Source organism: Haliotis asinina, chromosome 7 (genome assembly GCF_037392515.1).
Source record: "Haliotis asinina isolate JCU_RB_2024 chromosome 7, JCU_Hal_asi_v2, whole genome shotgun sequence".
Lineage (NCBI taxonomy): Eukaryota > Metazoa > Mollusca > Gastropoda > Lepetellida > Haliotidae > Haliotis > Haliotis asinina.
This window is the reverse complement of record NC_090286.1, coordinates 16,630,731-16,657,539: the sequence shown is the minus strand read 5'-3', so window position 1 is coordinate 16,657,539 and position 26,809 is coordinate 16,630,731. Positions and strand designations below refer to the sequence as shown.

The following is a 26,809-nucleotide window of genomic DNA, read 5'->3' as shown; positions in this document are numbered from 1 at the left end:
TTTATCTCAACTACAGCTCTTTTGGTAAACCTACCCTCTGAAATCATCAGAAATGGACAAAACTGAATACAGGGCAGTCATCAAGTACTTGCAAAAGAAAGGGATGTCCCCAACACTGATACATGCTGACATGGTCTCCACTCTAGGGGATGATGCTCCTTCATTTTCCACAGTAAAGAAGTGGGCTGCAGAATTTAAGCGTGGCAGACATAGCCTTGATGATGACCCACGCTCAGGAAGGCCTTCAACAGCAACCACACCAGAAAACATCATGCGAGTGCTCGATATGTTGATGGATGATCGACGATTGACTACTCGACATATTGTCTCATGAGAGGGTTGAGCATATTATCACCAACGAATGGGTGCCAAAGCTCTTGACAGCAGAACAGAAACGTGTCAGGTTCCAGACGTCCCTTGACAATTTGCGTCGTTTTGAAGCAGATCCTGATGATTTTGTGGCACAATTTGTAACCATGGATGCGACCTGGATACATCACTTTCAACCAGATACAAAACTACAGTCAAAACAGTGGAAGCATCCTGATTCACCAGCTCCGAAGAAAGCCAAGTCTGTTCCTTCAGATGGAAAGGTGATGGCATCAGTCTTTTGGGATTCCAGGGGTATTCTGCTCATTGATTGTCTTGAAGAAGGTCAAACTATCAACGGCAGATACTATGCTGATCTACTGAACCAGTTGCGAGAAGCAATCAAAGCCAAACGACGAGGGATGATCGCTAAAGGTGTCCTCTTCCACCAAGACAATGCGCCTGTTCACAAATCGGTGGTGGCCATGTCAACAATCCGCGATTGTGGTTTTGAACTCATTGACCATCCTCCTTATTCACCTGATTTGGCTCCTTCTGACTTCCACCTGTTCCCCAAAATGAAAAAGGAACTCGACGGTCGCCATTTTGCAAGTAATGATGACGTCATTTCCGCTGTGACTGATTTTTTTAGGGTAGCTGAAGAAGATTTCTTCATGTCCGGGATTCAGGCCTTGCAGCATCGCTGGCAAAAGTGTGTGAACTTGGAAGGGGACTACGTAGAAAAATAAATTACAAACGTGGACTTTGTAACTTTTTTTCACAGTGAGGCTTACAACTTTTCAGCCAACCCTCGTAATTTCAATATTTGGTATTCACTGATGAAATCAACTGTGATGAGGCTGGCAGCCGACACCTTACCTTGCACGTGCAATGCTTCGCACGTGCTACCCATGCCCTGCACATGCGCTGCCCACAATACCCATCATAGGAGAAACATATGGTTCATACTGAGAAACAATCTCATTCTTCACAGTGATCCTTCGTAGCCTAGTGGATAAAACCGCCAAGCTGGTAAGTGATTGGTATCAGATTCAAAACCAGGTTTCAGCACTACATGTTGGAAATTGTCCATAATGTCATATTTTACAATCATATTGAGTGATGCAAAGACAAAGACATATCAATCTTCAAAACAAGAAATAATTCAAAGTTCCGGAGAAGACTGACATTGTGAAGATTTTTGTTGATGGTTATGTACTGCTGGATGTACAGCGATTGGAGTAACCAGGTGAATTTCTTCACTAAGTCCTTTTTTATAGATGTTGTCTGAGAAGCCATTGCATCATGTGTAAATACAGTGTGTTGAACAGAACAGCAATCCAACCGACTCCTTCGCCTGGATGAAGTCGGCTGGTCTCAAATGTGAAACTGAGGGCTTCCTTTTTGCTGCTCAGGACCAGTCACTTCCCACTCAAATCGCCAGAATGTTATTCTTAATCAAAATGTGTGAACATGAAATGTCATCTTTGCAATGAATTTACAGAGACTGTCCAACATCTTGGCAGTGGATGCCCTTCCTAGGCACAAACAGCATATCTTAAGAGACATGATGGCATGGCTCGCTGCTTTTACTGTTGTCTCCACCATGCCTGTGGCTTTGCCCCCGAGGTCCATTCATGGTATGATCTTGAACATGTCCAGGGCGTCCTGGAAAATGATGCTTTCAAACTTCTCTGGAATAGGCCAATATACAGCCTGAGACGAATTCCTGTCAACAAATCTGATCTTGTCCTTCTGATAAAAACAATGAAATTATTTATATCATTGAATTTTCTGTCCCTTTTGACAGCAATGTCATTGGCAAGATTCAGGAAAAGCATGATAAATACGCAGACCTTGCCTTTGAAATGTCTCGCTTGCATCCCAGGTACACAGTCGTCAGACTCCCCTTTGTTCTCGGTGCCCTTGGTTTGGTACCTCTTGGTCTCTTGGCGCAGATCAGGAGAGTGCCCGGGTTCTGACAATCTGGGTAATGCAGAAGGCTGCAGTGTTGGGGAGCCTTCATATTCTCCAGAAAGTTCTGGGTGGGTTCGACTAGGCAGTGTTTTCTGGGAGAAGTTCCATTCGCTGTCTGGGCTGCGTGTAAAGGGGGCGGGGGCCCCGAGCTGATGATCAGCTTTACCAGCCTGACTGTGTCAGGATCACCCAAACCCTCTCTGCTGCATATCAATCTTAATCTGTAAAACATATAATAATGATAATAATCCCTCATTCCTGTCTAAATACTCAATACAAAAAAGGAGACTTGACTGATCCCCAAAACTTCCGCCCTATCACATGTCTAAATACTCAATACAAATTATTCACAGGGTGTTTGACAAACCTCATGTCATCTTACTGCTCTTCCAATGACATAATTTACAGAGAGCAGAAGGGGGTGAGAAAGGGATGTTGGGGGTGCAAGTATCAACTTCTTGTACAGAAAATGATTTTGGAAGAGGCTAAAACGTACCACCGCAACCTCTCTATGTGCTGGATAGACTACAAAAAGGCATATGACTCTGTCCCACATGAATGGATTCTGAAGTCTCTTCAGTGTATTGACCTCCCTGAGCGACTACTTGATTTACTCAAGTCTTTAATGAGTTGCTGGTCGACTCAACTTCAGATGTACTCACAAGGGCAGGTGCAGACTTCTGAATTCCCCTTCGAATCAGAAGGGGAATATTTCAGGGGGACTGCTTCAGTCCTTTGCTTTTTTGTCTGTCTTTAAATCCTTTGACTTTCCTGCTCAATAAGGAGGAGGGATACCATCCCCGACCTCCTCAGCACAGATCCCCAACACCTCTTACCCATCTCCTCTACATGGATGACATCGAGCTCCTTGCCAAAGGAGATACCAATTTGAAAGAACAGGTTCTCCTTGTCGAGTCCTTTTCTAATGATATTGGCATGACATTTGGACTCGACAAATGTAATACTCTTCATTTGAAACGTGGAAAGGTAACCAGTGATGGATCGGTCAGGTTACAAGGGGGAGGAGTTATTGAGCATCTTGTGGAAGATCAGGCCTACACCTATCTTGGAATGCAAGATCGAGACAAGCTCCAGAATGCCCAGATACAAGATAAACTTCGGGCCGAGTATTAATCTCGTTTAAAGAAAATCTGGAGCTCCCACCTAAATGCTCGAAACAAGATCAAAGCCACGAATACTTCTGCTGTGCCAGTCCTGTCCTATTCCTTTGGAGTAGGTGATTGGACAAAACAAGACATCCAGGGTCTTGACCGCCTGATCAGAAGGATCATGTCTGATAACAGAGCACTCCATCCTCGTTCCTCTCTTAATCGTATATACATGCCAATCAATTCGGGAGGACGGGGTTTGATTAATGTGGAAGCTCTTCATGACAGAATTTTATAGTGTACTTTTGCACATATTTATTTATCAGATGATCCTTTTTGATAAAACCAATGACATTATATATATCATACAATTTTCTGTCCCTTTTACAGTCTTGTTGATGTTGCATGAACATGTGAACTACCGTATGCAGTATTAACTGTTGCCGTTCTGTTGACAACATCTTCGAAGACGCAATACTGTATTTAAACAAACATTAAAATATCAGGAAGTTAAGGCATTGTGGTAAGTATTATTCATGGTAAAATAAATTTGATTTTATAACAATATAGGTGCTTAAACAGTTTGTTCACATTCAAAAGGCTTTGTTGATAAAACACAATGACATTGGTTGTATCAAATTTAGAACTGAAGAAATCTTGTTATGTCAAACATTGAAGGCATAACATATCTTGGCTGCAACAATTCACCCAAACCTTGATTCAGTTTTCCATCTTAAGACTCTCGATTTGATCATTTTCTATTCGCTTCTTCAAATAAACAAAAACATCACATTTCATTTAACTTTCTAAGTGTGATTCCACTGTCACCTTGGAAATGTCTACTAACAACAATTTTCATTGGATAATTAGTCAACCATTCATGTTTGGCCTTATTTCAGTGCTCAAAACTGCTCAAGTTGGAGCCAAATTTATGTTCTGGCTACATGGAAATAATTGCAAGGGGTATTCAAATATCAAATCAAAAAAGTTAAAAATGCCTATCGAAAATTGAATCTAAGGTGTCAGATTTGATTTTCAATGAATTGGCATGAATCATTGCAGTCCTACAACACATACTGTTAAACATACATTCAATGTGATGTCAGTTCTCTCAAAGCCTGAAGCAGCTGCTGCATCATGCTCTGTGATTCTCTTCTCCAGTTCACAATATGCTTGGTTGAGCTGGACAGAGAGAACAAATTCAAATATACAGGCATGGCATAGGATTGGGTGGTTGATTTGCTGCACCCAACAATATTTCAGCTATATGGCATAATTCTGTAAAAAATGAAATATGGACCAGACAATCCAGTGATCAATATCATGAGCATGGTGATGACATGTGTGAACCAAATCAATGAGCCAGACCACCTGATTGAGTTAGTGCCCTCTTACAAGCATGGGTTGCTGAAAACTAATTCTATAATACAAGACTCAACCAAACTCATTTGACAGCTAGATAATCACTCATCTGCCAGATAACTTTTCCTGCAGTTATAGCCCATTTAAAAATTTAAATTAAAAGTTTAAACTTGAAATAGCTAATGACTTTGTATTTTGATTGTTAATTTTCATTAGACACAAAATAATAAAAGCTGACTTTGATTGTTACGAGAGTGTGTTTTTTTTTGTCTAATTTGTATTATTATGGATTAATATTGCGATAGTTTTCATTGAGTCACATTTCATTTTGTAAATGTTCAGTGGCACCGGTGTTATAGTGGCACGCTTTTTAACTAATTAAGGCCAAGAGATGCATAAGTGCGGCAAATTAATTAGCTTCTCACAGCAAGGGCTGGGTATGGGCGGGAATAAAAAGCAACTCTTATTCAGCAAGAGCTGCACATGGTCGTCAGCAGAAAGCGCTGTTATATCATTGGACAATCTGTTTTACAGAGTCACACCTATTATCATTCTTCTGGACCTTGTTTGCATTCAATATAAATATAGGCATGCCCATCTTCATAAATATTTGGGGGATTCAACTGCAAGTGTATACATTATAATAAATCAATATCGTGTAACTTTTTTAATTCTGTAATACATGTACCTGATTTAAGATATTCACTCATAACAATGTGCAGATGATATCTAAATGTTCAGCAAGCCCTTATGTTTGCTGTACTGGTAGTGTGCGCAAATTGTACATGCAAATAAATACTATCTCTACTCAATGGTTGGATTGGGTTATCCAGGGTAATAATCAGATTGCAGCGCTTTAAGCACTTGAAGGAAAAATACACTCGCTTGTTATCCTGTGTGTACATTTCATGCATCCTTATGATTATGTATGTTCATGATACACAAATTTTTTCATGATAGCTAGAGGTGATAAAGCCGAAATCCAGCATATTGACTGGTCAATGATCTAGCAAATAATCAATCTGTATCCAAGCTGTCTAGTGACCAAATAATGCTCTTGAGAAATTTAGTTAACGCCCCAATCCCATGACCCTTTATCTTATATATGCAAGGAATAGTATTATACAATATGCATACATGTATGTTCATGTGATAACGTATATTTTCTACATTAAATCTAGATGAACCAAAGTGACAAACTGTGAATCTGCTACATGTAAGTCACAGACTAAGTTACTAGTACATTCCTTAAAATATTCAGTATACACTAGCAATGCATCAGCGAAAATGCTTCTTTCATAGAAGATTATTAAGCTTGTATGTAAATTTTTCTTTACTGCCACTGACATAGATGTTTTGTACAATTTATCCTCACACAATGATATGAGAGTGACAGTTTGTTTAAGTATGTCTCTTTTCTCAGATACAAAGAATACATACATATGTCAAAATACATATGTACACACCACCAAAGGTCTACAAGAGAAAGTGCAATAAAATTATGTAAAACGTTACTGTAGTATTCTGAAATATAGTTTTATGCCTTATAGCATCTGAGGTCACGTGATGTGACGTGGTGAAAGTAACTTGTGAACTTATATTACGTCATCATAAAGCAAGTGATTGGAACTACTGTGTAGTTGTGTAGTTGTGTAGTTGTGTATGTGTCCCTGTGCAGACATCGAGCCCATGAAGATACTACAATGGTGACAAGGATGGGATGCGTTGTAATGCCTCAAGAGAAGGTGATATACACACGACATGAACTGTGTTAGTGATATGAACTCTTACTAATTGGTGGAACTTTCGAACAGAACTTTGAGTGAGAACTTTTGCATTCATGAAGACGCCATTTATTCACATGGATCACATGTATCTCACCTGTCAGTGTCACGACTCACAGTATGTTGCAAGTTATGGTCTACAGTCATCTACATCATCTCAAAAGCATGTTTTCAATGGGAATATTTGTCATCATGAACTGGGTATTGAGAACATTCTCCATATTTTGTTTAGTCCTACTTGCCTTGACATTCATAAACTTTGACTTTTCCAAACTGTGTAAACAGTGTGTAGCCAGTATGGCTGAACCTGAACCTGTCGCAGCACCTGTGAATTTTAAGGTACATTTACGTCCCCCGCCAGCTCTAAATATGAATTCCACAGATATGAGTACTGAATTTACTGTCTGGATGGAATCTTTCTCTATTTATGAGGTTGCCAGTGGTCTAGAAACACAAGAGGATAAGGTTCTAAGGGCTACATTGTTGCACTGTTTAGGTAGTCCATGTCAAAGAAATTTTCTTACATTGCCTGGTCAAAAGGACGCTTATGATACTGCTAAAGCTGTTTTGAGTTCACATTTCAATCAAAAAAGAAATGTAGTGGCAGAACGTGATAGATTTCGTTCTTAAGCACAAGGGTCAGATAAGAGTATTGATAAGACTTAAGAGAACTTGCCAAAACTTGTAATTTTGGTGCTTTGCATGATGAAATGATCAGAGATCAGATTGTTGAGAAATGTGCATCGAAACACCTATGAGAGTAACTTCTGCTGGAGGATGATTTAACTTCGGATTCTGTTAAGGTTGCAAGACTATGAGACGGCCATGGAGAATACTAAAGCTATTGCAGGAATTTCTGTCAACAAAGTTGATTTTAGCTTCACTCAGTCTAATAATCAGTCTTATGGCCGGTGTTATAGATGTAGTTTTTCAGATCACAAGGCTTTGGAATGTGGTGCTATTAATGCCAACTGTCTGTTCTGTAAAAAGAAAGATCATCTGGCTAGGGTACGTAAAGCTAGACAGTCAGCTGGTAGTTCAACCGCAGGTACTAAGTCTAGTTATATAACAAGGTTTCAGTTAAGAATGAAAATTTTCATGAAACTTCTTTATTATGAGAACACAACATTTTGGAGTTAATGCTTACTCCTTCATCAGGTGAATGAGGATGGGGTACAAAGCTATATTTATATGTTCAGGTAAACAATAACAAAGTAACAAGTGGAATGAGTTAACAAAAGGTGGAAGCCAGTATAAGCAAGCACTGATAGGAAGCCGACAGTTATGATAACAATTGTGCTGTTACATGGTAACAGGATTGTACGAGGGTCGTTTTGACTTAGTTTATTCCCGGGCAGGGCAATGCTGATTTATAACTGTCGATCATGCTGATTGACATCCGTTGGACGGTGTCTGCCGTCACTGATGTTTTTTATCCGTAAATTAACCTTAGAGGAAGCAAAATGTATGTGTTTATGTTTTATATCATGCGTAAGTCATCAACGTAACTTCTCAGCCCTTGTTTATGTCATGACAATCTTTATTTATGTGTAAATCGAACTAAAAGCATTGTTGTTGAAAAAGAACATGGTCTGTATCTGGCTACTCGTTTATGTTGTGAATAGGAACTCTCATATCAAATCTTAGATTTTTAACTGTCAACAATAAACCTCAAAGTATTATTCAACAGTTCTTGTGGAGAGATGTTGTAATATTTTGATATTCTGGATTCTCTGAAGTTATGATGACTGATTGTTAGTACTGTTGCGCCCAATCTGGATTCCAGCTTTACTGTCAAAACAAGATTTGTATTTGTTCCAGCTTCTTACTCATTTGCTCTTAGAAAATAAAGCTGGAGAGACAAAGAGCTAATGTTCAGGATGCCTGAGCTTCGGACATTACAGTAAGAAGATTACGAACTCTCTTTGTGTTAAAATTGACGATCTGCCAGAATAACTGCCAACTGAAAAAAGAACTGTGCCTGTACAACTGATAAAGAAAACCTGCATTCTGCTGGTAAAAACTGTGTTCTGCTCGTACAGACTGTTATTCTGATCTACAACCATGGTCTGTGCTCTCTGGATATTCTGTCTGTCATTCATAGTGACTTATTCTTATGTTTTGCTGATGTGCACTCGTAACTGCACTACTGATACATACCTGTGACTGTGCCGACCAACTGGTGAAACTGATTGCGACTTACCTGTATTAATTAAGCCTTCGATTGATAGTTGAGACACACATGTATTAGTTAGACTCCAATTGTTAGTTATTACTTACCAGTGTTTGTTAAAATGTCTGCTTCTGATAAAGGTTCTGAAGTGGTATTAAATAACCCAGAACAACCAGGTGGTGTGTCGTCTTCAAAACACATTCCGGGTCAGGATAATGGAGGTGTGTTGAATGATGCTGAGCAGTTAGTTGATGAGTCTTCCTCTAAACACACTTGTACGAGTTTTTCATCACGATCTTCCCGCCTTGCGCGCAAACGAGCAAAGGCAGCCAAGGCAGCACTGGAGTTTGCAATGAAAGAAGCAGAAGTTAAGAGAAAGCAAGCGGAACTGGAGGCTGAGTTAGACATTCTTCATCATAGGAAGGAAGCTGCAAAGGCGGAAGCAGAAGCAAAGGTGCTTGAAGACTCCCATGAGGGATCAAGAATATCACTTCCAGAAGAAGATGTGGTTGAGAGAATCCGAAGATTTGTTAATTCATTGCCAGATGACCCAGCTGTCTTATCAACAGGCCCCGAAAGAGCAAATCTTCAGCTGGCACAATCTCCATCAGAACCCATTACCAGCAGTCTTGGTATTGATGCTCCGAAGGAACTGGTGAAATTTCTTCTTAAAAAGGATCTTATGTTATCAAGGCTTACAACCTTCAACGACTGTCCTGAGTTGTACAATTCCTGGAAGGCAAGCTTCAAGAGACTTGTTTCTGAACTGGAAGTCAGTGACATTGAAGAAATTGACTTACTAGTTAAATATCTAGGACCAGACTCCTCAAAACACGCCTTAAGTTTACGCTCTGCAAACCAGGCTCACCCAGAAAGAGGACTGCGCAGGATCTGGAACAGATTAGATGAGCGTTACGGTTGTCCAGAGATGATACAAGATGCACTGAGGAGGAAACTGGACAATTTTCCGAAACTTACAAATAGAGACAGTGACAAACTGTATGAACTGGTGGACATTTTATCAGAAATAGAATCCATCAAGGAAGATCCAAGGTACAGCTCTCTGTTGTCTTATTTTGACTTCTCTTCGAGAATTCTTCCCATAGTAAACAAGCTGCCCTTTGGCCTCCAGGAAAAGTGGACCTACCATGCCTCATGATACAAGACTAACAACTGCCTCTCATTTCCACCATTCCCAGTATTCACAGAATTCATCAGGGGCATTAGCAGGACCAAAAATGACGCAAGCTTCAAATATGAAAATACAACGCCAATACCACCAGAGAAGGTCACTGCCAAGAAAACCTTTGGTATTGACCCTGTGAAATGACAAGATCCTCTTCTCTGTCCTCTTCATAACTCAACAAACCACAACCTGAACTCTTGTAGGACCTTCAAGACGATGAGTCTTGACAATAGGAGAGACTTGCTGAGGAGAAAAGGCATCTGTTTTCGTTGTTGCATATCCACACATACATCAAGGTCATGCACAGAAACTGTAAAATGTGGTGTTTGTGACAGCCTCTATCATCCAACTGCATTACATGTAGATAAGCCCCGTCATGGCGGGGAGGAGGAACAAATGGTTACTACAAAGTGCACACAAGTATGTGGCCAGCGTTTTCCAGGAAAGTCTTGTACCAAATATGTACTTGTGAATGTGTATAGCCCACGGAACTTATGATCAACCAGTGAAGATATATGCCATCTTAGATGATCAAAGTAATTCTACACTAGCTAAACCAGAATTCTTTGACAGGCTGGGCATTGGTGGTGAAAATTTACCTTATACTTTATCATCTTGTACTGGAAATATGCAGACGTCTGGACGTCGTGCTATTAATAGAAGCACTGGATGGAAGCTGCAGGCTTGATCTCCCTGCAGTCATTGAATGCTGTGAGATACTAGACATAAGAGAAGAAATCCCAACTCCAGAAGTTGCTGACTGGAAGGGATTTGATTGAAGCACATCATGTACTGTCACAACGTATTGGTCCGAAAAAGGCACCATATGCTCAAAAACTACCACTCGGCTGGGTAATTGTTGGGGAAGCATGTTTAGGCGATCTGCATGAGCCTGACCTTGTTAACGTAAACAAACTCTACCTGACTAAAAACGGAAGATCATCACTGTTTAAGCCATGCCCAAGTGTGTTCCAGTGTAAGGAGAGTTATACTGAGAAGCCTGTGTGCAGTGAGAGCATCTGTGAGTTGAATTCTGATATTTTCTCTATCACTAAGGAAGATGAGAAGTCTGGATTATCAATTGAGGACAAGGAATTCCTAAAGGTCATGGAGGATGAATTCTACAAGGATGAAAATGGCAATTGGGTTGCTCCACTCCCTTTCAAGACTTCGAGGCAATGCTTACCTGACAACCGACCACAAGCAGTGAAACGAGCTATGACATTAGATCGCAGTCTTCGCAGAGATGCTGAGAAGAAAGAGCACTTCATAACCTTCATGAGGAAAGTGTTCGACAATAACCATGCCGAACTGGCTCCATCACTGAACCCTGGAGAAGGGCATTGGTACTTGCCAATATTTGGTGTGTACCACCCTAAAAAGAAAGACCAAATCCGAGCAGTCTTTGATTCCTCGGCTGAATATGATGGGATATCTCTGAACAAAGTCCTCTTGTGAGGCCCTGACCTGACAAATTCTCTTCTAGGAATACTTCTTCGATTCAGAAGAGAGCCTGTAGCCAGCACTGCTGATATACAACAGATGTTTTACTGTTTTCGAGTAAGAGAAGACCACAGAAACTTTCTACGCTTCTTGTGGTACAAGGACAATGACATGAACAACAAGCTGGTAGATTACAGAATGTGTGTGCATGTGTTCGGCAATAGCCCATCCCCAGCTGTAGCCTCATATGGGCTTAGAAAGACAGCACATGCCAGCTTGAAACAGTTTGGTGCAGATGTGGTGCAGTTTGTAGAAAGAAATTTCTATGTTGACGACGGATTGTCATCCCACGCTACTGTTGATGAAACAATTGATCTCATGAAACGGACACAGTCATGTCTTCTGAAAGAAGGTAATCTGCGCCTGCACAAAATCGCCTCAAATGGTGTTGAGGTCATGCAAGCCTTCCTGTCAGATGACAGGGCAAAGGATCTGAAGGATCTGGAATTAGGAGCTGACCCCTTTCCACCACACAGAAGTCTTGGGCTGACCTGGGACTTAAGATCAGATGTCTTCACCTTCAAAGTGTCATCTTCCAAAAAGGCCTACACAAAGCGTGGAGTTCTGTCCACTGTGAACAGTCTATTTGATCCGTTGGGGTTTGTCGCTCCAGTGGCGATCCAAGGGAAGATTCTCCTCAGGAAACTTGTATCCGAGAATACTGATTGGGATCTCCCTTACCGGAACATTTCCGACAAGAATGGGAAGATTGGAAAGTATCACTAAGCCACCTAGAGGACTTACAGATTCCACGAACTTACATCGCTGGATACCTGGCAAGCACAATGCACGCAGAGATTCATATCTTCTGCGATGCCTCTGAAAAAGCAATTGCAGCCGTTTCATATCTAAAAACTGTGGACAAAGGTGGACAAACTAATTGTGGCTTTGTTCTCGGCAAAGCAAAGGTTGCTTCTAAACATGGACACACTATCCCTCGGTTAGAGCTCTGCGGAGCTGTTCTTGCTGTTGAGATTGCTGACCAAGTGTGTGACCAGATTGACATGCCAATCAGTGCAGTAAAGTTCTTCACTGATAGTCAGATTGTTCTCGGCTATATCCGGAATGAATCCAAGAGATTCCAGGTGTATGTGTCCAACAGAGTGGAAAGGATTAGGAAAGTATCTGAACCAGACCAGTGGTTCTCTGTATCTACAGACATTAACCCTGCAGATTGGGGAACGCGATCTTGTCCTGCTGCTAACATGAGGAACTGTAGCTGGCTTCTTGGGCCAACAGTACTGCAAGAAACTGAAGACATCAAGACAACTGTACCTGTGGATGGGTTTCGATCCGAAGTGGGCGAAAGCAACAATGCTAACTACAGTGTTCGAAGTGGTCGATTGAAATCTCATCGCTTCAAACGATTCTCTAGTTGGAAGAAACTAGTCAAGGCTATCATGCTCCTGAAACATGTTGGACAAACACATTGCAAGCAAACTATTGCAAACGAGCCATCCTTCTCACTCACTGAGCAATTTCTGATTAAGGAAGTCCAACAAGAAGTGTATGGTAAGGAAATGGACTGTCTCAGAAACAGGAAAGCACTTCCTAAGAATAGTACAATACTGTCCTTGAATCAAATCTTTGATGACTGTGGCATGATAAGAGTGGGCAGAAGACTCAGTAGGGCCAAAATAACCACTGAAATGCAACATCCTTTGATCATTCCAGGAGTACATTATGTTGCAAGTCTTCTGGTGCGATACCATCATGAAAATGTGAAGCATCAAGGACGGCACTTCACTGAAAGTGCTATCAGATCAGCTGGTCTTTGGATCACTGGAGGCAAAAGACTTGTCAATTCACTCATCCATTCCTGTGTCAGTTGTAGAAAGCTTAGAGGTAAGCTTGAGCATCAGAAGATGGCAGATCTACCACCCGATCGTTTGGAACCATGTCCTCCGTTCATCTATGTGGGAGTGGATACGTTTGGTCCATGGACCATTGTGACACACAGAACTAGAGGAGGTCAGGTTAATAGCAAACGCTGGGTCCTGCTGTTTACAAGCTTGACAACTAGTGCGATCCACATAGAGGTTGTGGAGGAGATGAGCAGTGCAGCGTTCATCAATGCGTTGAGACAGTTCATATCAATTAGAGGAAATGTAACAGAGTTCCGGTGCGACTGCGGAACTAACTTTGTTGGTGCTGTGCGTGATCTTCATGTCGATTGCGTGAACATCGAAGATACAACGGTCAAAGCTTTCCTGACTGAGAAGCGAACCAAGTGGATTTTTAACCCTCCTCATTCTTCTCACATGGGAGGGACTTGGGAAAGATTGATTGGTGTCACACGTCGGATATTAGACTCAATGCTGACCGGTGTTGCCGGAAATAATTTGACCCATGACATGATTACCACCTTTATGGCAGAGGTGTGTGCAATTGTAAATGCAAGACCAATAACACCTGTATCAGCTGATGCTGAGATGCCTTGGGTGCTGAGTCCGTCGACACTTCTTACTCAGAAGAATGACATCACACAACCAATGGGTGACCTTGAACTTGGTGTGTTGTACAAGTCCCTGTGGAAACGTGTACAAGCTATGGCTAATCAGTTCTGGAAACGCTGGAAGGAAGAATACCTGAACACTTTGCAGTGCCGGCGCAAATGGAAACAAGATAGACCTAATCTCAGAAATGGAGATGTTGTGCTCCTGAAAGACAAATCTGTTCATCGTAACGAATGGCCAATGGCTGTAATTGTCAATGCTATCCAGAGTGGTGATGATAAAGTTCGGAAGGCAGTTGTCCAAACTGTGAAGGATGGTAAACTGGTGTCTTATACCTGCCCAGTTACTGAGCTGGTGTTGTTGCTGTCAGAGGAATGACTGCATTTATTTACATGAGTTCTACATAAGTTCTACATCTTTGTACAGAGTATTTGTTAGGTATAAGATTTAACATCTGTAATTTGCTATGGGTTAGTTCTTTGTTTTATGTTATTGTGATATCTTACAGATCTCAGACGGGGAGTTTGCTGTTACATGGTAACAGGGTTGTACGAGGGCTGTTTTGACTTAGTTTATTCCCGGGCAGGGCAATGCTGATTTATAACTGTCGATCATGCTGATTGACATCCGTTGGACGGTGTCTGCAGTCACTGATGTTTTTTTTATCCGTAAATTAACCTTAGAGGAAGCAAAATGTATGTGTTTATGTTTTATATCATGCGTAAGTCATCAACGTAACTTCTCAGCCCTTGTTTATGTCATGACAATCTTTATTTATGTGTAAATCGAACTAAAAGCATTGTTGTTGAAAAAGAACATGGTCTGTATCTGGCTACTCGTTTATGTTGTGAATAGGAACTCTCATATCAAATCTTAGATTTTTAACTGTCAACAATAAACCTCAAAGTATTATTCAACAGTTCTTGTGGAGAGATGTTGTAATATTTTGATATTCTGGATTCTCTGAAGTTATGATGACTGATTGTTAGTACTGTTGCGCCCAATCTGGATTCCAGCTTTACTGTCAAAACATGATTTGTATTTGTTCCAGCTTCTTACTCATTTGCTCTTAGAAAATAAAGCTGGAGAGACAAAGAGCTAATGTTCAGGATGCCTGAGCTTCGGACATTACAACAATAAAGAAGTTGATATCCATAAAAATCTTCATTCTTATGTATGTCACTTCTAAATGCCCTTCAAAGACAAGGTTTCAGTTAGGTAAGTCAGATACTGATAAGCAAGCTCATTCAAAGCAGAAGGCTGGTAAAAAGAAGAAAGAAAAAAATGGTGGTAAGGTCACATTTCAGGAACAGAATGATAAGCACAAATTAAATGCAGTATTCATTGATGAGACATCATCTGAGTCAGATTCTTTTTCAGAAGATGCTGAGTTTGTGTATTACTTTGATTCAGATCTGTGTACTTCTCTGAATGCCAATGGTAGGGATTTGGAGATGTTCTTAGATTCAGGTTCATATAGGAACATACACAACAAAAATAACTGATGGAAACTGGACTGAAACTTAAGTTTCCACTTAGAATCCAGTGAGTTTCTGTTCGTTTACACTGAGTTTCAGCAATAACGGAAACTTACAATTACCCACTTTCTAAGGGTTTCCGCATGGTATCCGTTACCCACTTTCCAACAGGTTTCCGTTGAGTTTCAGTTAACTTAGAGAATCCATCAGGTTTCCGTTGAGTTTCAGTTACCAAAATTCCGTTAGGTTTCCGCAGAGTTTCACTTACAAACTGACTTATATAGTTTCCGCAGAGTTTCTGTTGCCAGAAAACTTCCACAGCATTTCATTTACTCGGGTTCACAGGAGACAATTGTGTGTCATTGTATGTAACATGCTTGTTACTCCTGGTTGGCAGAAGACAATAGAAGGAGTTTTTGTACAATCATAATGTATACATAAAGAAAAACAAAAGATACAATAAGATTCACTGTTTTATTTTCAGACAAATAGAGATCAAACATATAATAAAGAGATATAGCACTAATTAACAGATCAACACATATAACAAAAATATTTAAATAAACATGCAATAGCTAACATTCACTTGCACCACTTGACCGTCATCCTCACACTGACAGAGGCAAACAGACCCAAGTCAGTCACTACTATTGCTATATTGCTAACCATATAATAACACACACCTTGCAATACAATACAATAAGAAAATGTCATAAAGAACTTTGAAAATAAACAAAAATTAAGATTGAATAAAACTGAAATAAAATTAGAATATTTTATCAAAGATCAAAACTATTAGGGTTTTACAATAAAAATAAATCAAATTGAATTGAACATAGAAAAAATTACGTTCATGCGATCGATTAGCTATATAATAGCCCACTCAGGGGCATCGTTGGGTGGATATCCCTCTTTCATTCTGGTTTTGGAGCCTCATCCTGGGCTTCATGATGGCCTTAGCTCGGGTGGTGGCATTGTAAATTGTGGATGAGACTTTACTGGATTCGCAGGTAAATGGGTACGAGAGCAATAAATTGGCATCTTCTTCATCACTCACAACTGGTGAAGTCATTTCCAAGGTGAGTATAGTTGAAATCTTTTCCTTTCGTCGATCTGGCCCAATCAATGGTTTCCTTGCTTTTCATGCGCTGTGCACGTTTCTGAAAATGTATAATTACACAAAAATAAATCAACAGATAAACCTTAATGCCAAGAAGGATTGCAAATTATTAAAAGGAAGTTGTGATCAATTTCTTACTTGAATAATCACCCCCAACACAAATTGTGCAGTTCAAACTTATCCTATTTTCTTATGGACACACAATCTGACATGTAGTTACTGAAGTGTAGTAACATGTTTATATATTATCATTAACTGACTTTTCTAGTAATTATGGTTCACATTAATATTGTTTGCACAATCATCTTCATCTAATTGTGTGTTTAGAGACTGTAGGGATTATGCAATAGCGATGATTCTTATGTTACGATTTATGAAATAATCATCTGAATCATGCGTTACATATCTTAAGAATGTTAAAAGCACAAATCCATAAATGTTTAAATGTATATTTCTGGAATGTAGTATCTGTCATCAGACAATGTGATGAAAAAGAATTGTTACATGTTATTCGAATAGATGTACTTACGGATTTTATTCTTTCGTTGCCTTTTGCTGCTGTTCTGTGTGACGCCTTCTTTCCACACTATTAATTAAATCAATAACGATTCATAATGACAGGCAGGTGAGTAAAAATTACCTTCACATGTTCCTACTGACCATCCGTGGTCGTGATATAGTCTCCTTGTTCCTTTGACCACTATATTCATAGAGTCCTCGTCATCAGCTTTCCTGAAATAAAAACAAATGTCATTTTCCTTGCACTTCATTCATTCAGCACAACGTCTAATTGAAAGAAAAGATCGCCAGTGAAAATTATACATCCAAGCAAACTACAGTATCATTCTGAATACATACATTGTTTACCATTTTACAGTTAAATGACTTCCAAACAGACTAACCATCCTTTATGTTATTTCATGCCATGCTATGTCCATCCTGTTTGCCAGAATTACGCAACCGGTAAGTGACCAGCCTGACATAAAGATCCTGATAAATGAAGTTTAGTTACGTCATGTGACATAACCTTGCAGCAATTACACATTGTAAAATCAAGGGGTCAGTTTGGTTGCAATTTCACACACGTGTAAGTCAAATACGTTAAATAAAACAGATATATTCCATAATTATGTTCCACACATATGTATTACATTACTGAAAAAATGCAAACAATTTCAAACATCTCCTACACATAGCTAACTGTTTCTGATATGAATGTAATGTTTGCCTCAAATAGTTGAGATATACATCTGACCTCTCTGAGCGAATTTTGGGATGAACAGTTTCATTTCATCCATGATCCAGAATTGAACTGAATAATTTACAAACAAAACTTGTCATTGTAAAAGCCCATATTTTTTATCATTCTCTAAAATATTCTGAATTCCTGAAATATGTCTTGTAAACCCATGAGCGAACATTACCATTACATATGGATCTTTGTGATTCAGATCGTAATTCATCCCCCTTGTGTTCAAGTGTTTACCGAGTTGCAAAGTTAAAAAGTCTGCCCCTTTAAGCATAAGATAAATACTTGTGAATAGTACTGAGAGATTTAGTTACAAATACTGGCTTTCCGTATTCTATACCATGTCAATCTATTGAAATGGATTATAAATTTTACCATAACCTTTGAAAAATATACAAGCAAAAATATACATTCACGAGATAAGTTTGATAATCTATCTGGATTTCTCTCCTTAACATAATAACTCTTTAAACGGTATTTGACAACAAAAATCGTTGGTCTTACCTGACACGGCCGAGGTACTCCGAGTTTCTCGCATCCATTCGCTTTTTCTTCACCAAGTCGCGAATTCTTTCGTCGAGTGCTTTCAGGGTAAGTGAGGTGGCCATGGGAAAGTTTATAGGAAATATAACACAACTTAGCCATCTTATGCTTTTAATGTTTTCAAAATAATCGCTAGGAAAACAAACTTGTTGCAAACTTTGTTCCTTCCGCCCAAACAAGATGGCGCCTCGCCAACACTCACGGGAAATACACAGTTTTGTTATTGTGTTTTTTAAAATATAAATCTAATATGACCATTTGATAGTAGATTTCCGTGTTGTACAACAAAAGAGGACTGTACACCCAGTTGTGAGTTGTTTTTGGAACAATTTAGAGTGTCTTGCGTGGACGTGATCCTGTCGACATTTCTTTATGTGTTCACATTGCCGACATCAAAGGGGAGTGTGAAAAGTGGAATTTCGCGGATTGAATGTAAGTACTCAAAGTGACAACAGTGGGCAGTTATGGTCTTAGCAGTTTTTTCATCTCATTAGAGTCACCAATTGCTTTTTCTCAGTGTCAAGCATCAATATTTAGGCCTTGCGATTATTAACAGTGATTAATTGTGAAAACATGTTCACCTTACTTTAACAAAATAATATCAGGTCCAAGCGTCATGAGTCCTACTCATTTAGCACTAATGAGAAACCTGCGTTTGTGGCAAATAAGTTATTTTCTAAACCCTGTCAGGAGAAGGCAATATTCGGAAATATTTCTGATAGACTGAACCTTCCATGATGTAAGTAATTTACGCATAGTGGTCAAAACATGCAAGTGGATTAGAAATACTAATGTGTTTGTTCTTTTCACCAAAATCTACTATCCCTGTCAACCTTTTAAATGAATGGATAACCAAAAATATTGTTATTATTATTACTTATATATTTTTGTGATGTGTCACAATATCTTTCAAACCTTAATTCATTTGTCAATGTGAATGAAGAATGAAGCACAAAGGACAATTGTACTGACCTCTCGCTATGATTTGTATATGCAAGCATTCATAATTTCTGTAGATTATTCGTGCCACTTTCTGCTGCAGGGACAAGTAATTGTCAAGAAAGACAGAATACAATCACAAGGGAAAAGTTCGGAAATATGGTTGGTTTCTTCAATATTCTTTTCACATGGGTACCCAGAAATATTCCGTATATCTATTCATACAATCTGTACTCCAGAAATATTTCAACCAAGTCACATCATAAATTCACAAGATTATCTAACCATCTAGTATCTTATGTTTTGTGTCAGTTCTGTTTATTCAGTTATACCAGTTAATCAATTTGATTATTTAATATTTCTTTTACAACCACTAAAACCATGTTCATCATTACATGTTGCATGTGTTGGCCCAACAATGCATTGATATTATCATCACACCTCACATTTCATATTTCTGAAAGAATCATTGTGTCAATTATTTGATTTACAGATATGGATTGTGGACTAACAAACTTGGAGAATGACAAGAGGCCTTCATTGGTATTTATAATTTACGCTATATTATCTTTTTTATAACAATACTATTCATATAGCCTTTACAATGAAGCAAACACTGTGTAGATACATAAAATACACCTTTTGGACCTCACTCAAAATGTAACTGTACATGGATTCAAGCGTAATATATATTCATACGTTTTAAATTCCGGCTTTTCTGTCCTCTCTGACAGACATTTGTTTCAAGGAAAGCACATTATCTCCATCTCCGTAACGACAAGATGTTTATCAGTCTGCAAAGAGGTTTCAGATGGATGAGTTTGCACTGTCACTTTGCTATCCATGTTTAATATATCTAATGTATGTATCATACATGTAACTGTAACTGAAAGTGAGAAAGTTGTAATATGTATTTGATATTTTTATATACATATTGTCTACGTTATCATTTTATATTGCAGTGAATTATGTTTCCTTATGGAAATATTAGATTTTGCGAGCTTTTTCAGTGATTTTTTTCTCAGTTGAGTTGATGATTCAAATTGAATGTCCTTTTCTTTTACGGACACTGACCAAGATATTAGCAGCACATTCAAGGTTTGTGAGCTAACACCACCACAACGTGTGACTGAAAGCCTGACTGATTTGGATTCAGATATTTCGCCAGATATCAACCAGGACTCACATACACCAACAAACATCTACAAAACAACAAAGCACTTTGTGCAGTGTCTCACTGCAAAGTCTTCATTCAGAGTGCCTACCTATTGAGCAATGCTTGTGTGGAGAGAATTCTGTTTCAGAATGCCTCAGAATTGTGTACTACTGCAGTTGCCCTGTTGCATTAAAATGTGAACTATTCTAAGAAATGAAACAGTTGAATCATAACATTTCCAGAGTGGTTTTTTTTTCTTCAAATAAATATGTAATAAATATAAAAGACAGTACAACTAAGCGGAACTCTCGTTGTCATTGTCATATCCCCTGTACAGAAACCTAGCTGAAACTTATTAAAATCTAAATATTTTAGATATGCACATGCACATGCACACCGATTCCTCGAAAACTCCACTTTTACTTCCCGGTCCGAAGAATCCGAAGTGGGGAGGAGCATCTAGCATTGGGAGGGAGTTACCACCCTATGGTAAGGTAAGTATTTAAATATCTAAAATAAAATGTGTAATAATTCCCACAAATGCCTCGGGGTAGATGGATCACTACTGATTCTCTTGTGGGATGCATCTACCGTCGCCTCATCATCAAACGGGAACTGGAACAGAATCGAGTAGCGAGTCGAGTCACATGCTAACCACCGGAGGGGTACGGTATCTTATCTCATGTAAGTACAAGACCCCTATAGACCAAGGTAAGAAGCAACATACCTTAAAGGGCAATCGGACGAGTAAGTTGCTGAGCAACTACTAATGGTCCGAATGATTGCAGTCCTTCCATGTCCGCTACTGCTAAGTCGCGCAGGTAATGACTAGTGAAGACCGTCGGCGACTTCCAGAAACAACCGGCCACGATATCGGGAACTGAACAGTTCCTGTGCAGGGCCATGGTTGACGCTAATGCCCGGATCTCATGAGGGTTATTAGCTGTCGGGTGAGGGAGACTCTGAGCATCATACGCCGCCAGAATAGTCTGCCTCAACCAGAGCGCTATGGTGTTTCTATTGACTTCCCCTTTAGCAGTCGTAGAGATTGGTAGGAACAATGTCTTCCTAGTACCTCGACGCCGTGCAGACTTTTTAATGTACAGCTTCAACAGCCGGACTGGACACAGTCACAGTGTTTAACTTTGTGGCGAAGAGATCTATTAGTGGACGTCCGTGCTCTCTGCATATGAGATGGAACATCTCCAGGTGGAGCATCCACTCGGTTGGAGATGGCTTTCCTGGACGAGAAAGTGCATCGGCTAGCACATTCCTGCAACCCGGAATGTGTCGGGCTCTTATCTCGATGTTGTTTGCATCCAGCATGCTGGCCAGTAGAAACATCTGATCTAGCAGGGACCTGGATCTTGTCGTACCCTGCTTCCGGATCAGCCATACCACAGTCGAGTTGTCTGATATGATAAGCACATTGGAGTGACGCAGAAGTGGTACTCAATGATCTAAGGCCCGAATTACCGCCTCTAATTCCAGGTTGTTGATGTGCTAACCTGCCTCCACGTCGGACCACAGCCCCGAGGTGGTCTGGTCGCCTAAGTGCGCTCCCCAACCTTGGAGCGACGCGTCCACGAACAGTTCGTGATCCTGCGCGAATTTGCTCAAACAAACTCCTTCGCAGACATTCGACTGGATCGTCCACCACCATAAGTACTTGTGGAGATCGACCGGAAGTAGTAGACGTGTCTGAACATCGTCTGCTTGTATGTAAGGAAGGATGAAGCGTTGTAGTGAACGCAGCATTAGCAGGTTGCAACTGCGACTTCTCCCTGTTTAGCAGCCACCCCAGCTGCTCCAACAGACGAATGGCAAAGTCCAGATGTCTGCGTAGCAACTGAGGTTCGCCTTGATTGAGGAGGCAGTCTTCGATGTACGGATCGAACTCTATCTGCCGTAGGTGCAGATAGCACGTGATGGGAGTCGTGATCCTGGTGAATAACCACGGGGCCGTAGATATGCCAAACGGTAGGACTCACCACTGCTAATGGTGACCCACGAACACATACCTGAGAAACTTTCTGTGCGTCGGATGGATCGGGACATGTAGGCAAGCATCTTGATTGTCCAGGCTGCACAACCATGCACCCTGAGCCAACTTGAGTCGTAGCTGTTCCAGGGAGATCATCTTGAAGTGTGGCGGCTCCATCAGATAACGCTTGTTAAAAGCCGCCATGTTGTGAATCATCCAGAACTTGTCTGAGTCTTTCTTGCGAACGAGGAAGATTGGCGAGTAGAACCCTGGTGAGAGGTGTGGGGCCGGTACTTCCTCGATGGCGCACTTCCCAGCAACACTGCGATGTTGTCCCTCAACAGCAGACTTTGTGACTCCAAGTACATGCGTACCTCTGGGCATGATGTTAACGGCAGGGGTCGAACTAACGGAAGTTTGTAGCCTCTCTTCCGGTCACACAGGAATCCCCGAGGATAGGCCAGTTCCTCCAGAAGATTCCAAGTCTCCCACCTACTGGTGTCGGGAATACTGGCACGGCTGGTGGCGGGAGGTACCAGTCGTGACAGGTAACGCCTTCAACGTCTTGAATAGGGGCGCTTGCCTCTCCCTCTGCCCGGAGTGGCGGAAGCGTCCTTGTTGGTGTCGGCAGGTCTGCAGCGTTCCGAGGACGCAAATCTCTGGCCTCAACCCCTGGAAAAGGCTGATCTAACTGATTCCCTCCTATGGATGTAGCGCCTTCTGCCCCCTTCTTGCGATCCCGATTTGCCACGAAAGGCAGAAGATAGCACCTCAAAGGCCGACAATGAGACCTCGGTATTCCTGAGGTCAGCATGTTCTTTGTATACCTCCGGTATAGCGTCCCCAAAGAGCATTGAGGAGGAGAAAGGTGCAATTATCAGCTTTTTCTTAAACTCCTCCTGCCACGCACAAGCATCTAGGAAACCAGACCTACGAACCACCCTGGTCATGGCCAACGCAGTCCTAATATGGCCCAACAAGTCATGCAGGACTTTACCCTGCCACACAAAGAGCGATGACAAGTGCTCCAGTCTAGATTCGTTATTCTCTGTAAGATCTACTGCTGCCGCTGAAGTGGCTGAAGCCAGTGCCGAAATCGGCTTCAAACTGCGTCGCAACTCAGCATCAATAGCATTCAGCCTCGAATCTTGCACCTTATTGATGTCCACGAGGATAGCCTCTTGATAGCCTCGTCCAGTCCTGCAGATGAATCAGCAAAATCCAATCCATGAATCTTATAATCCTGTTTCTTAACCTTACGCACCCTTATGGTTGCATTTAGTGGCAACTTGGCGAAGTCCTCGTTGAGCGAACAAATAGCATCTGCTACCATCGGGTGAGGCGAGATCAACAGTTCCGGCTCAATCCTAATAGCATTGTCATTGTTAACACCCGACATAGGCGAAGGACAGTCCGGGAGCCTATCGGCGATCCAATCGAAAACGGCAGATAAAGGCAAGTAGGATCCCTCATCATCCTCAAGCTGTGTAGGATCCTCCTCGTAGTCAGGGGAAAAACACTGTTCTTCGTCTGCCATCCATGACACAGTTGACTTACGCTCCGGCGTACGCCTCCTGAAGGATGACTGCCTAGGATGTGGCAATCCTGAAGTAGACCTAGACTGTCTATCTCTGTGCCTATGATAGCCCGATCTACCACAGCGTTCGGCGATCTAGACGTTGAGCGTCGGCGTCTCCAAGCACTCAATGAACTACTGCGAGGGCTCCTAGATCACGATCTCCTACCACCAGAAAACTCTGAATGTCTCCTATCCCAAGGCACATTGTTAGCGTTACCAAAAGCAAACGCCTCTGATCCAGACGACGGTCTGCTCACAGTAGGTCTGGCTTGGGATGCGCCACTAAACACTGGCACAGGCACACGACCACTATCTTTGCCCTTCGCCGAAGCTACCAAGTCCAATCCAAGCTGAGTTGAGCCAATCAGTGGTGTCACATTAGATGTGCTTGGTGATAATCCGGGGGTAGGCACCAGTAACGCCCTAAGAATCCTCTGTACTTCGGTATGAGCAAGGGCGTCAGAACTTGTCACATCAACCCAACCCCCCTGTCTGGGAGGAAGGCAAAGGTGTAGGCATAGGCATAGGCGTAGGCGTAGGGGTAGGCGTAGGCACTGAAAGCTGGATAGATGACGGAGCAGGCGCAGCACCAGACCTTGGCGCCTGCGATGGCTCAGGCCTCTGACACGCCCCCAGAAGAGCAGGCGTTTCCAGACGAGACGAAGGGAAGTCCGATGGTAGATTCTCCGGCGAACCGGGAAGAGACAGTCTAGAGCCCGCCGAAGACGCTGGGGATCTGGACATCTGCCCTAAGTTGTTGAGACCTTCTCTTTTTAACGACTGCTAAATAGGTCTTGAAGTCTTGTGGAGAGAGGTCCGCACAAACCGAGCACCTCTGACTTAAGGAGCAGGGTACCGCCGCACAATCCGGACAAACAGCGTGGGGATCCTTGCCGGATTTACGACTCTTGCAAATCTGACAAAAATGTTGTGTCATACACAACAGCTGTAACAAACGAAATAGCACTCTGATAAAACAAGGTGGAAAACGAACCCCGCTTAACACAAAATGGACCACGCCACACATGGTGCTACATGTGTGCAATGGACAAGTGAAATGACCATCACCTTAGCTGACTGAGGAGGGCATCAAAGAAAGAAAATAAATGACCTAATGTAACAAATAACCATCCGAGAAACACACAGAGGTAAATGCACGAAAAATGTGTCACGCAAGGTAGCCCGCACGTGTAAAACTTTACAATTACATGTAAAATCGACACAATGACAGAAAGAATACATACCAGCTGCGAAACTCTTGAAAAAAAAACAAGTATCAAAAAAGTTACAACTTTATTCGATCCAGAAAAAAATCTATGCAATCCACAACCGTCTGTCACACAAGATGCTTGAAGTAAAAGTGAAGTTTTCGAGGAATCAGCACGCATGCGCAGTGAAGAGATCGAGATACTTCCGTATCCTGACGTCGTGATTGCGAGGTAGCCATTCAAGTTTGAATGCAATTCATCTCCGTCAGATCTCCTGTTAAGCGAAGCTTGAGGTAATATGCTACAGACCTATTGTAAGGTAAGTAAAAAATCTACATTATCCAGGATCCACAAGGTTTCCGCAAGACCATAAACTTACTTATTCTAGCTATAAAGGTTTCAGTGAACTGAAACTAAGTGGAAACTCCCAACTACAGTTTCAGTTGACGGAAACATCACGGAAACCAAGACGTGTTAGTTTCAGTTCTGGAAACTATGCGGAAACTCTCATTGTTCCTTTCCTGAAACGGAAACCTAGCGGAAACCTACATTACTCAGTATCCATCAGGTTTCTGCAAAAACGGAAACGAAGTTATTTTTCCTGTGATACTTTCAGAGGTGTCTTATGATAGATATTTCAAACATTTCCCACTTTCTCCTACAGCTAAACATTCTAAAGCTTATTGGTTATTTTGATGTTCTTCTGAAAGCTGGTGATAATCAAGTTGAAGATAAGATTTATGTCATGCCTGGTGATCAGGTATCTTTGCTTGGAAGGAAGTCTAGTCTTGAGTTGTCTTTGCTTCAGATCAATGTAAATAAGGTCAGTTCTTTAACAAATCTAGATCATCTTTTTGATGAATTTTCAGATGTATTTGATGGTTTGGGTCAAATTAAAGATTTTACTCATACCATCATAGGAAAATGAACCAGTCCCACCGGTTACACAACCACTTCATAGGTTACCCTATTCTATGGTGGAAGCAGTCAGTTCTGAGTTAGAATGATTGATGATGATATCATTGAAGAAGTACATCATGCTACACCTTGGGTTTCAAATATACATTGTGTTCCGAAACCAAATACATGTACTTCTGAGATTCGAGTTTGTTGTGATTTATGTGAGGTCAACAAGGTTGTTGTTCATGAGAGGTTTCCTATTCCTACTGTAGATGATGTACTTTGATGAACTTGAAATTCTGCTCAGAAAAGCATAATCAGGTAATCAGAACTCCATTGTACCTCATCAAAGCAGTTTATTAACCTGTCTAGACATAACCCTTGTCTTAGTGAATGGTTTGTCTTACACTGGAGGTCTGATTACCTCAGGCTAGGATTTTAACTCTGTGAAATTGTGTGGTCTTATACCTTTTTCAATAGAATGTCTGTGAGGTAAGTTTTACTACTTTTGACGGAAGTGTTTCTCTAAGCTATTACTGATGCATGATGAAACTAATATTCTACATTTATGTTTTCCTAATATTTGAATGCTATTGTGTTGCTTGTACTGGTTACAATTAATAATGAATTTTGGTATGAATTATCATTTCATGATACTAGTCCAGTTGGTTTGGGTTCAGTTTTACTTCAAGAGCAAGATGATGGCAGTTTTCAACCTACTGCATTTGCTAGTCATTCTTTGACAGAAACTGAGCGTAGGTATTCACAAATAGAACGAGAAGCATTAGGATGTA

General features: G+C 40.9%; 1 protein-coding gene across 1 annotated transcript in view; it reads right to left on the bottom strand.

Annotated features, from left to right (window-relative positions):
• Positions 1-26,809, bottom strand: part of LOC137291841 (IQ motif and ankyrin repeat domain-containing protein 1-like) — a 282,934-nt gene that overhangs the window by 117,593 nt on the left and 138,532 nt on the right. Inside the window, exon 9 of the mRNA XM_067823385.1 lies at positions 4,485-4,577. Coding sequence (XP_067679486.1) covers positions 4,485-4,577 — 93 coding nt within the window. The remainder of the gene's footprint in view (positions 1-4,484; positions 4,578-26,809) is intronic.